The sequence below is a fragment of the Dipodomys spectabilis genome, unplaced genomic scaffold (genome assembly GCF_019054845.1).
Source record: "Dipodomys spectabilis isolate Male_0828 unplaced genomic scaffold, ASM1905484v1 ptg000419l, whole genome shotgun sequence".
NCBI classification, from domain to species: domain Eukaryota; kingdom Metazoa; phylum Chordata; class Mammalia; order Rodentia; family Heteromyidae; genus Dipodomys; species Dipodomys spectabilis.
This window is the reverse complement of record NW_024871096.1, coordinates 247874-261095: the sequence shown is the minus strand read 5'-3', so window position 1 is coordinate 261095 and position 13222 is coordinate 247874. Positions and strand designations below refer to the sequence as shown.

At 46.5% G+C, this 13222-nt stretch overlaps 2 protein-coding genes and 1 long non-coding RNA gene across 8 annotated transcripts in view; 1 reads left to right on the top strand and 2 right to left on the bottom strand.

Annotated features, from left to right (window-relative positions):
* Nucleotides 1-4269, bottom strand: part of Ermard (ER membrane associated RNA degradation) — a 30298-nt gene extending 26029 nt beyond the window's left edge. For 2 of the 6 annotated variants that reach the window (XM_042667740.1, XM_042667744.1), the window contains exons 1-4: nucleotides 3683-4002; nucleotides 1842-1981; nucleotides 936-1037; nucleotides 602-691 (exon numbers count right to left, since the gene is read on the bottom strand). In XM_042667740.1, the coding sequence (XP_042523674.1) occupies nucleotides 602-691; nucleotides 936-1037; nucleotides 1842-1981; nucleotides 3683-3965 (615 nt within the window). In that variant the 5' untranslated portion in view covers nucleotides 3966-4002. Of the gene's footprint in view, nucleotides 1-601; nucleotides 692-935; nucleotides 1038-1841; nucleotides 1982-3682; nucleotides 4003-4135 lie in introns of those variants that run through there. The other 4 variants (XM_042667745.1, XM_042667746.1, XM_042667742.1 and 1 more) reach the window with 3 other exon arrangements.
* A 192-nt stretch (nucleotides 4270-4461) lies between these two features.
* Dynlt2 (dynein light chain Tctex-type 2) lies at nucleotides 4462-12861 on the top strand. The gene is made up of 4 exons (XM_042667749.1): nucleotides 4462-4641; nucleotides 7966-8172; nucleotides 11380-11538; nucleotides 12701-12861. Exons 1-4 carry the CDS (start codon nucleotides 4534-4536, stop codon nucleotides 12809-12811), a joined length of 585 nt encoding a protein of 194 aa, XP_042523683.1. The 5' UTR covers nucleotides 4462-4533; the 3' UTR covers nucleotides 12812-12861.
* On the bottom strand, nucleotides 8935-9524 carry LOC122097251. The gene is made up of 3 exons (XR_006145501.1): nucleotides 9413-9524; nucleotides 9254-9315; nucleotides 8935-8967 (listed from the first exon to the last, which is right to left on the bottom strand). It is a non-coding gene; the product is annotated as an uncharacterized LOC122097251 (long non-coding RNA).
* Nucleotides 12862-13222: the final 361 nt, after the last annotated feature.

The following is a 13222-nucleotide window of genomic DNA, read 5'->3' as shown; positions in this document are numbered from 1 at the left end:
GGTTATGTGCCCTCTAGAAGGTTCTGAAAAAGTATGTAGTTCTGTATGATTTCTCAGCAGTATCTAGTTTTTTTCACTATAGTTTGAATGGATAGGTGCAAAGAACAGAAAATTCCACATTTAAAACATTGACATTTTAGAATAAAATTCCATTATCATTCTTCTAAAGCAGGGATAGCAATTGTTTTGGCAGAGGGCCATTTGGATATTTATAACATCATTTATGAACCATTCAAAATTACCAATATAGGCAGATGATTGTGGGCAGCCGATGAGTCATACAAAAACATACGTGTGTCCTGTCATGTACCAAAAGATTTTTGTGGGCCTTACATGGTCCTCAGGTGAACATTTCCCACCCTGTAAAGGGTTAAAATAACTATTCTATATTGAGTTAATATTATCAACATAAACACCAATGAAAGCAATATGCTTCAAATAGTCCTCTTACATTACCTAAGAAGCCTATTACATGGGGAAAAGAGGGGTAACACTCTAAGGTAAAGGAAGAGGGATGCTTGAATTTCTAAAATAATTCTTCCCTAGAGAAGCATCACTTGTCTGTTGTAACTTCCTGTACATTTCCACTGAACAAGCTTACCACAGAATGCCCAAAGACTTGAGCAAGTTCCTCAGATGCCAAGAGATCTCTTAAGAGAAATGGACACTTCTTCCCAATCAGCAAAAATACCTAAAATTCAAACAAAAATTGTATGAAAATTGTACAATTGTAGGATAACGAACACTAACCCTGCAGCTATTTGTACTTAGACAAACATTTTATAATTTCCTAACTACTCAAAACAAGTATTACACACATATACCAAATCACTGTATTTTATAGAAAGCAGTAATTAAAATATAGAGATCTGAGTTCCACATTCACCAGCCCACCCACAAATCCAGTGAGCAACTGTGAGAACTGCCACACTCACGTCTCCCAAGGCTCGCTCGAGACATGAGGCTAACTTCATTACACCGAGACACACAGTGGGAGAGGGCAGGCTTCCCAAGGCATCAAATATTTCAGGAAACAACTGTTTAGATTAAGATATACAAGATGCATTAGAACTCACGCTTTCAACTTCTATATTTTGGCATAAGTATGTTTTCTATTTGAATATTATAATAACTAAAGAGTTACAAAAATACAATATCTAAGGATTCTTTATTTAAATGTCCACTGAACGTAACAAATCTAAAATAACTGTGAATTGAAAAGTATTTTTACCTACACTGTTTCCCATTGTTATTTATCTTATTCCCTCAAAACAGCTAAAACAGTTCACATAGTCCCTTAAAAGAGGTAGTACAAATAGAAAACAATTCTTCCACTCTAAATTAGGAAGTTCAATCCATTTTAGGAAAAGACTTGTTACTGATACAGGATTATTGTCATTTAAGGCATTAAATGAAATGGAGAAAAATAGAAGACAAAACAGAGTTTTGGGCTGGACCAAGAATTAACCACCCTTTCTACAAATCACTAAGAGATTAAGTACCCTCCCTGTGGTTTCTTAAGAACACTTCACTGTTCCTCCAGGAGCTCTGTCCTTCAGTCCTACACAATGGAGTGGATTTTTGTCTTTTTGTTTTTGCCCAGGATGAGCACCTCTGTATCAAGTACAACCTCACCAACTCTCAATTCTATGATAGGAGAACCAAAAGGGAAGGGTTTCTTAGCAGGGGTTCTGGAGCCCTATATAACTCAGATTTGTCTTGAAACCCTCAACACTTCTTCACAGTTGGATGGCCCAGGGATGGTGTCTTTAAAACTGACAAATAACAAGGGCACCTAACAGTATTTGCAAAGTTCTTCTACAACTGTTCAGAAGCCAAACCTCTGGAAAATGTGTCCACTGGAACCATGGTACATATTGAATTTCAAACTGCTCTTTGGTCAGGGTTAAGAAATGTAGATGGACAGCCTCACACACAGGGCCCAGCCGCCGCACACTTCCCCGGTAATCAAGATCTTGCCCTACAGGACGAGAAAGCAAGTTTCACTACCACAGTTCTGTATTATAGGAGAAAACAATGTCTGAATCATAAAATCGAATTACAGTTTCCAGAGAACCAATAATTAGCTTATAATTAAGTAGTAATGTATCATTAGAAGTAACTTACATGATGCCTGCCGGTTTACAAAAAAAAGATATACTGTCAGTAGAGTGTAAAATAGAAAGGTTCAGGGCTGGGAAGGTGGCTCAGTGGTAGAGTGCTTGCCTTGCATGCATGAGGCCCTGGGTTCGATTCCTCAGCACCACTAAGCAGAAAAAGTCCAAAGTGGCGCTGTGACTCAACTGGTAGAGCACTAGCCTTGAGCTGAAGAGCTGAGGGACAGCACCCAGGCTCAGAGTTCAAGCCTCATGACTAACCAAAAAAAAAATTAAAAAAAAAAAGGTTCAAGCAGGAGAAAAACTGTATTCAATGTCATTATCTTTACACAAGTTTACGTGAATGCAGGCTCAAACTATGTACATCAGATCCACATATCTGTAGTTTGTTACCTATGGTCAACTGCAGTATTGTAATATTAAATGGAAAATTCCAGAAATAAATTCACATTTTTTTGTCAGTCATGAGACTTGAACTCAAAACCTGGGTGCTGTTTTGCTCAAGGCTAGCACTCAATTACTTTGAACCACAATGCCACTTCTGCTTTTCTGGTGCTTTATTGGAGATAGTGTCACAGACTTTCCTGCCAGGGCTGGCTTTGAACTGCTATCCTCAGATCTCAGTCTCCTAGGTAGCTAGGATTACAGGAGTGAGCCCCTGGTGCTCAGCAACAATTCATGTTTTAAATGGGGTACTGTTCTAAAGTCTCCTTTATTTACCACAGTCTTATCTAAGGTGATGTGTCACCCCGAAATCTCCTTTATTTACCATACTGTCTTACCTAAGGTGACGTGTCTGTCATCCCTTGTATCTCACTTACTAAACTGTCACAGTATCAAAATGCCTGGGGCTAAGTAACACTTACTTTACTTAGGGATGCCCCTAAAGTGCAAGACAGTGATTCCCAGGAGTTACCCGGGCATAAACTATAAGTCTCGTCAGCAGCACACAGGGAGTGTAAGACACATCAGCTCTGGGGCTGTGCAGCAGCACACAGGGAGCATAAGGAGAACCACAGTGTAGGCTGCAGTATTATCAATACTGGGGAATCTCGGAACATAACTCCTCAAAGTATACAGATTACTGAATATATTGCACCTTGGCTGTTTTTAACATTTTAGATTGTGAGATGTCTGATGACAATGAATTATTACGCCCTAAAATCATTAGCATAATATGGATTTTTTTCTGTGTTTTAATTAAGTTTGGGGTATCCACATAGTCAATAATAAAAACCTGGGCTGGGAAGGTGGCTCAGTGGTAGAGCGCTTGCCTTGCATGCACGAGGCCCTGGGTTCGATTCCTCAGCACCACATACGCAGAAAAAGCTGGAAGTGGCACTGTGGTTCAAGTGGTAGAGCGCTAGCCTTGAGCTGAAGAGCTGAGGGACAGCGCCCAGACCCAGAGTTCAGGCCCCATGACCGACAGAAAAAGAAAAGATAGAAAATAATACTGTGTTGTCGCATCCTGTCATACAAAGCAATGGCTAGAAAAGGGCTGTTACAGTTCAGGACCTCTCAGGTGGCCATGCTGAGTGAAATCTGGGGTGCTGAACAGTACAGACCTGGCTCCGCGCAGCTCACGCAGCCCGTCACCGCTTCCCAGAGCACCTCGCCCTTGGGCGTGACGATGGTGTCGACATCGCAATTTCCTCCGACTTCAGACCCCACTTCACAGACCAGGTCGCGCACGGCGGGAGAAAGGCACGTGGTAACGGCTTCCGCTCTCAGCATCTGGGGACACCAGCGAACCAAGGAGGACTCAGCCCGGTCTACGTGGCGGGGAGGCGCGGGAGCACGGCCGCGGAGGGCGGGCTGGCCGGCTTCCGCTTCCGCAGGCGTGTGCATTCCTCTCCCCTCTCCCCGGTGACTCCGGTGACCCCGACGCCGGGGCTGAGGGGCGGTCGCGCGCCTGCCGGTGCCCGCGGCCCCGCCTCGGGGCCCGCCCCTCCCAACACCCGCCTCCCCGCGCGGAGGACGTCCGCCGGCCCCGCCAGCGCCCGGAGGGGCGCCCGGACCTCGGGGCCGCCCAGGCTCGCCCAGCGCCGGTCGGCCACGGCGCCGCGCGGTCTCCCAGCCCTGTCAGGCCCGGGAACGCGGCGCGCAGGGCCTCCGAGCCCGCCGCCCCGGAAGCTCCGGCTCCAAGACGGCGGAAGGACGTGGGAGCGCGGCCAATCGAGCCCCGCCCCCGCTCCCGGGCTCCCGGCTCAGACCGGCGCGCTCGCGGATGACGCAGCCCCGCGCTCGCGGATGACGCACGCGCTCGCCCCGCCCGCCGCGTCGCCCGCCGCGCCCCGGAGGGCGGCGCCACTTCCGGCCGCGCGGCGCAGGCGCGGGGCGGCGTGAGGCGTCCCGGGCGTTTGGCGGCCGACGCGGAGCGGACGTGCGGGGCCCGGCTGGCGGCTGGCGGTGCGAGATGGATAAGCGGCCGCGAGCGACGAAGCCCGCCGTGAGCCCGGCGGCCCAGCAGTCTCCGGGGACGTCTAGAAAGGACAGGAGGCCTAGCATGTTCGAGAAGGAGTCAGTGAGTGAGCCGCGGGGCCGCGCAGCGAGCGCGCGCCGGCGTTGACCGGCGCCCGGCGGGCCCGGGGGCTCCCTCCTCGGCCGGCCGACCCCCGAGGCCACGGCGCGGCCCTCTCCGCCGGGGGCGGCCGTGGCGCGCCGCCACCGCGCCCGGTGTCCCGCGCGCGCGCGCCCGCCCGCCCGCGGACACGGGCGCACGCGGACACGGGCGCCCGCGGACACGGGCGGACACGGACACGCGCGCCCGCGGACACGGGCGCCCGCGGACACGGACACGGGCGCCCGCGGACACGGACACGGGCGCACGCGGACACGGGCGCACGCGGACACGGGCGCACGCGGACACGGGCGCCCGCGGACACGCGCGCCCGCGGACACGGGCGCACGCGGACACGGGCGCACGCGCGGCCGCCACGCGCGGGTGGGGGTGGCGGTGGCACCGGTGGCGCGTCGCACTCACCGCCCGCGGCTGGCGGCAGCCTGTGGACGCCTGGACACCGGGCTGGACCAGAAGCTCGAGAGCCCTGTGCCGGCTGCGCGGACGCCGGGGAGCGCCGGCGTTTCCCTGTGGAACCACGCCGAGAAAGCCGCCGAGCAGCCCCCACCGCGCCCTTCACCAACTCTGGGAGTAACCCCAGCGTGCCCCGTGCCCCGAGCTCAGTCTGGAGCCTGTGCCAGGCCCCGTCCTAGGCAGGGTCTACCTGTAGCCGCACTTACTCCATGGAACCCAGCACTAATAGGATGAAAACAAATAATAGGTAAAACATTTCAAAACATTCCAAAGTAAGAATCCCAAAACAAAGACGTGTAACTAGTACAGACTTCTTGATTCTAATGTCCTACATCGATTACCTAACTGGGACGAGTTAATTTTATTTTTTAAAATGACTCATTTACTGAATAGACTTTTGGTGGGATTGTCCGTTAATTTTGTAGGAAGTTGAAATCTAAATTAGACAATGTGATGAAGTATACATTGAAATTGTTGAACTTTATTGAAGTTGGGTGTGGCATGCTGAAGTGCCCCCTCTTTTTCTGAGAATGGAGTGTTGGTTTTTTCTTTGAGTTTGAGAGCTGTCATTCCAATAATAGTTTTGCTTAGCAATAAACAGTCTCTGTTGCTTGCAACCACAGATCACAAAACTACATAGATTACTAAAAATTGAACATTTGACTTGTGCATATAGATTTGAAGATTTCAAACATTATTAGCACTAGAGAAGCATGACATGAGTGGTAATCATAGTTGAATCTAGGCCAATAAGCCGACTCAGCAACAGGAATTTCCACATCACTAGATTAAATAGTTCAAATCAGCTTGTATTAATAGATACCAAAAAGCTGGTGATATTTAAAACTTGTTCCTAATCTTGAGTATACAACATCAAGAGACATATATAAATCAAGAGAGTGTTTCCCTGGCTAGGTACATGCCTCACCCTGTGTTTAATGCAGAATACCACTAAAATGTGTTGAAAATTAAGACAACTCTGTTCTCTATGATTAATCTACTTTTTAAATGAAAATGCTTCAAAGTACATGGATGAAGAAAGACATACCATGTTAAATTTCAGATAAAGCTGGCATCAGAGCAAAGGGAGTTATCAGGAATAAAGAGGGACACCCATAATTAAATCCAAGGGAGCATCCACTACAAATTGTTCACTAGTAAATCTGCCAAAAATTGAAGGAAGAATTGCCAACTGTATATTCTTTTTTTCTGAAGATAGAGACAGGCAGGTTAGCATTACCTTGATACCAAGGCCAGACACTGACACCATTGAAAGCTGTAGGCCAATATACCTTATGAATATTACCACAAAATTTCTTAACTTAATGCTAGCATTCAGTATTATATTCAAAGGACTAAGCCAGGGGTCAGCCACTCATATCTGTAATCTTTTTTTTTTTTTTTTGTAGGTCATGGGGCTTAAACTCTGGGCCTGGGTGCTGTCCCTCAGCTCTTCAGCTCAAGGCTAGCGCTCTACCACTTGAGCCACAGTGCCACTTCCAGTTTTCTGGCTTTGGACCGTGATCCTCAGATCTCAGCCTCCTGAGTAGGATTACAGGCATGAGCTACAGGTGCCCAGCTTCCCATCTGTAATCTTAAATTCTTAGGAGGCTGAGATCTGAGGATTGTGATTCAAAGCCAACCAGGGCAGAAAAATATCTTGAGATGCATACTTCCATTTAATTAGCAAAACCAGAAGTGGAGACATGGTTCAAGTGGTAAAGCACCCTCCTTAATCGAAAAAGCATGAAGGAAAGGCCTTGAGTTAAAGCCCCAATACTGGCACCAAGAAATATATCATGACCAAGTGATACTGTTCCTGGAATGCAGGGATTCAAATCAATCAATGTAACACACTAGAGACAAAATCGCCTCTATTGATGAAGAAAAAGTCCTTGACAAAATTCATCATTCCATAATCAAAATGATCAGTAAACCAGGAATAGAAACTACCACAACATAAAACCCATATATGTAAGTGGCACAGCAAACAATACCTAATGGTGAGAGACTGAAAGTTTGTCCTCTGCTATCCAGAGCAAGACTTTAAATTAATCTGGAAAATACTGGCTCTAACTCAGCAGTCCTTTATGCATGTTGGATACCAAACACTCATTACATTTTCAAAGCACGGGCTGATGTATATAACGAATATGTTTTTGTTATCTTCTCAACTTTTACACTTATGAATTTGTTGCTGAGATAATTCTAGTACTGATTTAAAGATAAATGTTTAAATGTTAAATAAATGATTTGAAAAACAATAACAGGATATATTTTTGATATGTTTCATAACCTTAAGTTAGGGGCCATGAAAGTTTGTTTTTACATCTCTATCCCCTGGCCACGTCATTGCCACTCTGGAGACAGTTCTTTTTTCTAGTTCTTTTGGATGTTGAGTGGATATTTAAAGTATGTCCACACAGTTTGTGTGTGCCAGTCCTAGGGCTTGAACTCAGGGCCTGGGCCACAACTCTACTTCAGACTTTTTTTGGGGTAGTTAATTGGAGATGAGTCTTGTGGACTTTCCTGCCCAGGCTGGCTTCAAACCTTGATCCTCCGATCTCTGCCTACCCTAGGTGTGAACCACCAGCACCTAGCTCATGCTGGTTTTTATATTTATGTATGTGTGTATCTCAAAAGACCGCTTTTTTTTCTTGTTTTACCAAATTGACCTTTAGGAATAAATCTGGGGTTGTGGTGATTATATTTCATAGAAATCTGTTATAACAGACTTACAACTTTTGTGTCAGTTCTGCATCTACTGTATCAGGATTCTTAAGACAGTTTTATTTTGTAACCTTTCTCCTTCAGTATGCACAGATCTTGAGAGAAAGGCTGAGAGACTCTTTTCACGATGTTCAGTATGTGGAGCCTCCATTTGATGACTCCATTGCTGACATAGGTAAAGAATGGAAGAGTGCCCTGGCAAAGTTAAAGTTTTCTAATTCATATAGAATGGAGCCAATGAAGAAATTCCAAGCTCATTCAGTCGAAATTAAAATCCAACAGATACTAACGGTAGGTTGGGGGCTGGGTTGGTGACACTGCCAGATTAGAGCCAGTGCAGATGAGTGATTTGTGTGTGGTATGTGTGTATACATCTATGCCATATATATACATATCTATAAGTGTTATATATGTTAGTATAGTAGGCATATCATATATGGCAAAAACATAGGAATTAGCTCATATAACTGTAGAGCCCAAATGGTCCTACAGTACGGACAATCAGTGTGCAAGCTGGAGACCTAGAAAAGCTAATGGTTAATTTAGTCTGAATTGAAAGTCCTGAGAACAGCTGATAGGGTGAGTATTTGTCCCAGACTGTAGACCTAAGAAACTCTAGCACTAAGTGCAGGAGAAGATAGGTGTCCCAGCTTAAAGAGAAAATGTATACTTCCCACACTTGATGTCCTAGTCACTATCGACTGATATATATGTTTACTAGACTCTTCCGTAAACACCGTCACAGACACAACCATGCATAATCTTTTTCTAGGTATTGCAGCATATCTGAAGATGACACATACAATTAATTATGGAAAGGCCCACTCCTTGTCATATGGATATGCACACTAATCTCTTACAACAACATGTCAAGCCGGTGCCAGTGGCTCACGCCTGTAATCCTAGCTACTCAGGAGGCTGAGATCTAGGACCTTGGTTCAAAGCCAGCCCGAGCAGGAAAGTCTGTGAGACTCTATTACCTACAATTAATCACCAGAAAACCGGAAGTGGCACAGTGGCTTAAGTGCTAGAGCACTAGCCTTGTGTTGAAGAGCTGAGCGACAGTGCCCAGGCTGAGTTGAAGCCCTGCAAATGACAAAAAACAAACAGGTCAGCAGGGTGCTGGTGGCTCATACCTGCAATCCTAGCTACTCAACGGGTTTGAAGACAGCAGAGGCAGGAAAGACCATAAGACTCTTATCTCCAATTAACTACCAAAAAGCCAGAAATGGAGCTGTGGCTCAAGTAGTAAAGTATAAGCATAAAAGCTCAGGGACAGTGCCTAGGTCCTTAGTTCAAGCCCCAGGACTAGCATATGCACACATACACTCACACACAAAACTATGCCAAAATAAAGACAACACATACTAACCACTGGAAATGTACAAATCTCTTTCCCAAAAGAACTGGTGGCGTTTTAGAGTGATGGGTATTCTGTAACATAAACAGTAGGGTGTAGAATTAGTGGTAGTACTGATAAAAGTATTTCATACTACATGATAAGGAATTAATAATAGAGAAGAAAAAATACCTTCACATATAGGTGTACACACATTCATATAAGAAGGAATTACTCGTCGCCGGGTGCTGGTGGCTCACGCCTGTAATCCTAGCTACTGAGGAGGCTGAGATCTGAGGATCGCGGTTCAAAGCCAGCCCTGGCAGGAAAGTCCGTGAAACTCCTATCTCCAATAAACCACCAGAAAACCGGAAGTGGCGCAGTAGCTCAAGTGGTAGAGTGCTTGCCTTGAGCTGAAGAGCTGAGGGACAGCACCCAGGCCCAGAGTTCAAACCCCATGACCGACCAAAAAAAAAAAGAAGGAATTACTCTTGGCAATTACAGTCCTCGTTCTTGTGACAGTTATTGTTGCTGCTACCTTCTTGTACTGCTTGTTCCTCTACGTGTTCAGTAAGAATGTCAGCTACCCATGGCTCTTCACAAGGGACTCAGTGTTCATTCCTCAAGGATCTAGGTTATTCATAGTTCAATATGAAGTGGACTACTGTAGTATTCCAACAATCAGGCACGATTGTTGGCATGGTAATACTGATAACAGACTGAAAGATCCCGTCTTACCAATGCATTCCTTGTCATCTCCTTTGTAGAAGTGTTAGTTCATTCAGTCATCCTGACTAGTAAGTAGGTAGTTACGATGAAGTAATCCCTTTCTGGCCTGTTGGTCAGAGGCAGGAAGGGCCCAGGGCCAAGTCAGTTACCTTCCATTTCAGTGAAACCATTTATGTCTCCGTAAAAACAGCCTTCCCTCTGAATCTAGTCTTCAGACTAGCAGAGCAGCGGTTTTCCTAGTGTGTCATGTCATACCCAGTTGGTGATGGGCAGGATGCATGGTGATTTGGTGGCCTCTGGGCAAGCATTCAGTCTCCAAAGGTCCAGCAGCAGCCCAAAGCTATTTCTCTAAAGTAGAACAGTTAAACAACTGCAGATGATGGCAAAGGCTCTTTCCAGATCGCCAAAGGCTTTCCAAAGACTCCAAATAGCATCTCTACTCACCACTTACACTTCAAGCACTGATAGACCTTCAGGATCCTATTGCCAAAGAGCCAGAGCAGCTTGCAGAAATCTGGGCCTGCTGCAGCCATCTTGGCACATGATGTGTTCAGTGTAGTGTACCAGTGTGATAACTCACATTCCTGAGGAGAAGACAAAATCTTTGTGAATTCTGATGGGCTGACGGCTGACATACTCCTAAGACAGGACAGAGTATATTGGTGCTTTGCCAGCTGAAAGCAAACTGGTTTTGGTGGATTTTACAGACTTGTCTGAGGAAGTGTCAGCTGTCGGCCAGTGGCTGCATGGCAGGCCCAGAAGAGGATGATTTTCTCCAGCTGGGAAATCACAGGGTCCAGCAGCTGCACTTGTTATTTGTTAAGCTTACAGACATTCTCCAAGATCCATTTGTCTTCTGCACAGGCCAGACAGCAGTGGCTCCCCCCCCCCATGTTTATTAGCAATTAATAGTTGTGCAAAGGAGTTTCCTTGTGATGATTTTATATTTACACATAAAATGATGCACATGTAGGAAGATTCATGCATTATGACCTGTGAGACACATCTATTTCTGTAAGCTGTACATTAATGAATATTCTTTGCACACTTCAATGGAGTAAGAGACCATAGAGGGTAAGAAAGAAGGCTTTAATTAAAGGGGTTGAAGTAGACACAATGATGTAAGGCTGGTGGGTCCAAATAATGCCTGTAGAAATACAACATTTTCTTTACCACATATTTCCAGAAAAGCCTTAAAAAAGTTGCCTTGTGTCTCTGTAACTGTTTGGCAGAGTAATCTAAAAATCAAACTTACAGCCCAACTGTAGATAACAAGGCAATTGAATATATTTTTAAAAACCAATATTTTCAAATTTGTTATTAAAATGAAGTGATACGCATATTTAGTGCTGTTTTCCAGGAATGTATATTTCTTTTATACTGAAAATAGTTGACTTGATAATCTAAATACTTTCTTAATTTTTTTCAAGGAAACTCTTAAAGATGTCAGATATGATGATAAGGCCTTCTCACATTTGTCACTTGAATTGGCAGACCAAATGTTGTTAGCAGTCAAAGAGTTTGGATTTCACCGTTATAAGTTCATTATAAAAGTGTTATTTATTCAGAAGACTGGTCAAGCAATAAATGTAAGTATCCTGCTTGCCCAGTGTCTTGTTGGTTAGAACTGCATGGTGTGTTCTCCATAGTGATCTGAGGTTATGAGGATGACTCCAAAGCACATGAAGATGAGAAGAGCCTCTCAGTGCCAGGATTATTTTGCTAAAGATGTTCTAATTCTGAAAAATACTATCCTAGAAATTGCACTTTAATAATAATGCATTAAATTTCATAGTTAACCTGTTTCTTAATCGTCAGTTTTAATATTGTATTTAATTAATTAGTAAATTTATTGGGCACAAATGTATGCTCGGTACTGAAGAGACTACAAAGAATTTTAAGACATGAACCATAAGTGTCAAGAAGTGTTTAGTCAGGGAAATAAAAGAGCCAGGATTAGGATTTAAGGGAAGGAAATGAGATGGTCATTGGTGGGAACCCAGGTAGGATGTGAGGAGACACATGGGCTGTGGCTGGGGCATGAGTTTTTCATCACCAAGGTGAGGACGGTAAAAATCTTCCTACAGATGTTGTGATGACTAGATTTTATGTATTAGAACCTTAAATGGGTGCTCCTGAGAGCCTTCAATCAACACTGAAGATTATTAAAATTGAATATTATCATAATAAAGAGTATACTAGCGGGGCACTGGTGGCTCCCACCTGTATCCTCAACACAGGAAGCAAGACAACCGATGTTGCAAGACCCTCGACGGCTTCGCTTGAAAGTTGCACATTCATGTTCTGTGGGTCTGAGCGAGCTATAAAGCCAACTCAAGTTCAGGGCTGAGAAGCCGCCATAAAGAATGTGTGACCATTTCAGATCCACCACAGACCAGCAGAGCTGTATTTAGATCCTGCGTGGCTCTGCAGGCAAGGGAGTCGCACTGCCTGTTTGCACAGTTAATGCCACCTCTACAAGACCAGGGCCTGATTAACTTTTGGCTAAACAATTCCTTAGATCTGTAGTACACTAGAGTAGTTCTGTAGACCCCGTTACAAGGCCCAGACTTGCTGAGGAAACAAAATGTGCTTGCCAACAGCCCCCAGCAAACGAGGCGACCAGCAGTTAATTCCTACTTGCGCCTTCCTGAGAGAGAGATGTACTTATTTTACAAAGGCACGTAGGTGACGCGTAAGATGTGCTCGCGCGTTGAATTTAAAGCCGCCTTTGAATCCTTGTTCTCGCAGATTGCCAGCAGGTGGATCTGGGACGTTGCCTGGGACAGCTGGGTACAAGCGAAACACGAAACGGAAACGTACGTGGCCCTGGCGTTGGTGTTCGCTCTTTACTGTGAATAGCTGCGTGCACTTCCCAACTTTCACCAATAAAGCACCTGACGGGCTGTCGGGCCTTCTGATCTGTGGGCGAGGCGGTCGCCCCGCCCCCGCCCCGCTTCCCTCCCCCCCCCCCCCCCCGCCCCGTCCCCCGCCCGCCCCGGTCCCTCCCCCCCCCCCGCCTCGCTCCCCCCCGCCCCCGCTTCCCTCCCCCCCCGCCCCGCTCCCCCCCGCCCCGCTTCCCCCCTCCCCGCCCCGCTTCCCCCCTCCCCGCCCCGCCACGTCCCCCGCCCCGCTTCCCTCCCCCCCCGCCCCGTCCCCCGCCCCGCCCCCCTCCCCCCGCCCCGCTTCCCTCCCCCCCCCCCGCCCCGTCCCCCCGCCCCCCTCCCCCCCGCCCCGCTTCCCTCCCCCCCCCCGCCCCGCCCCCCGCCCCGC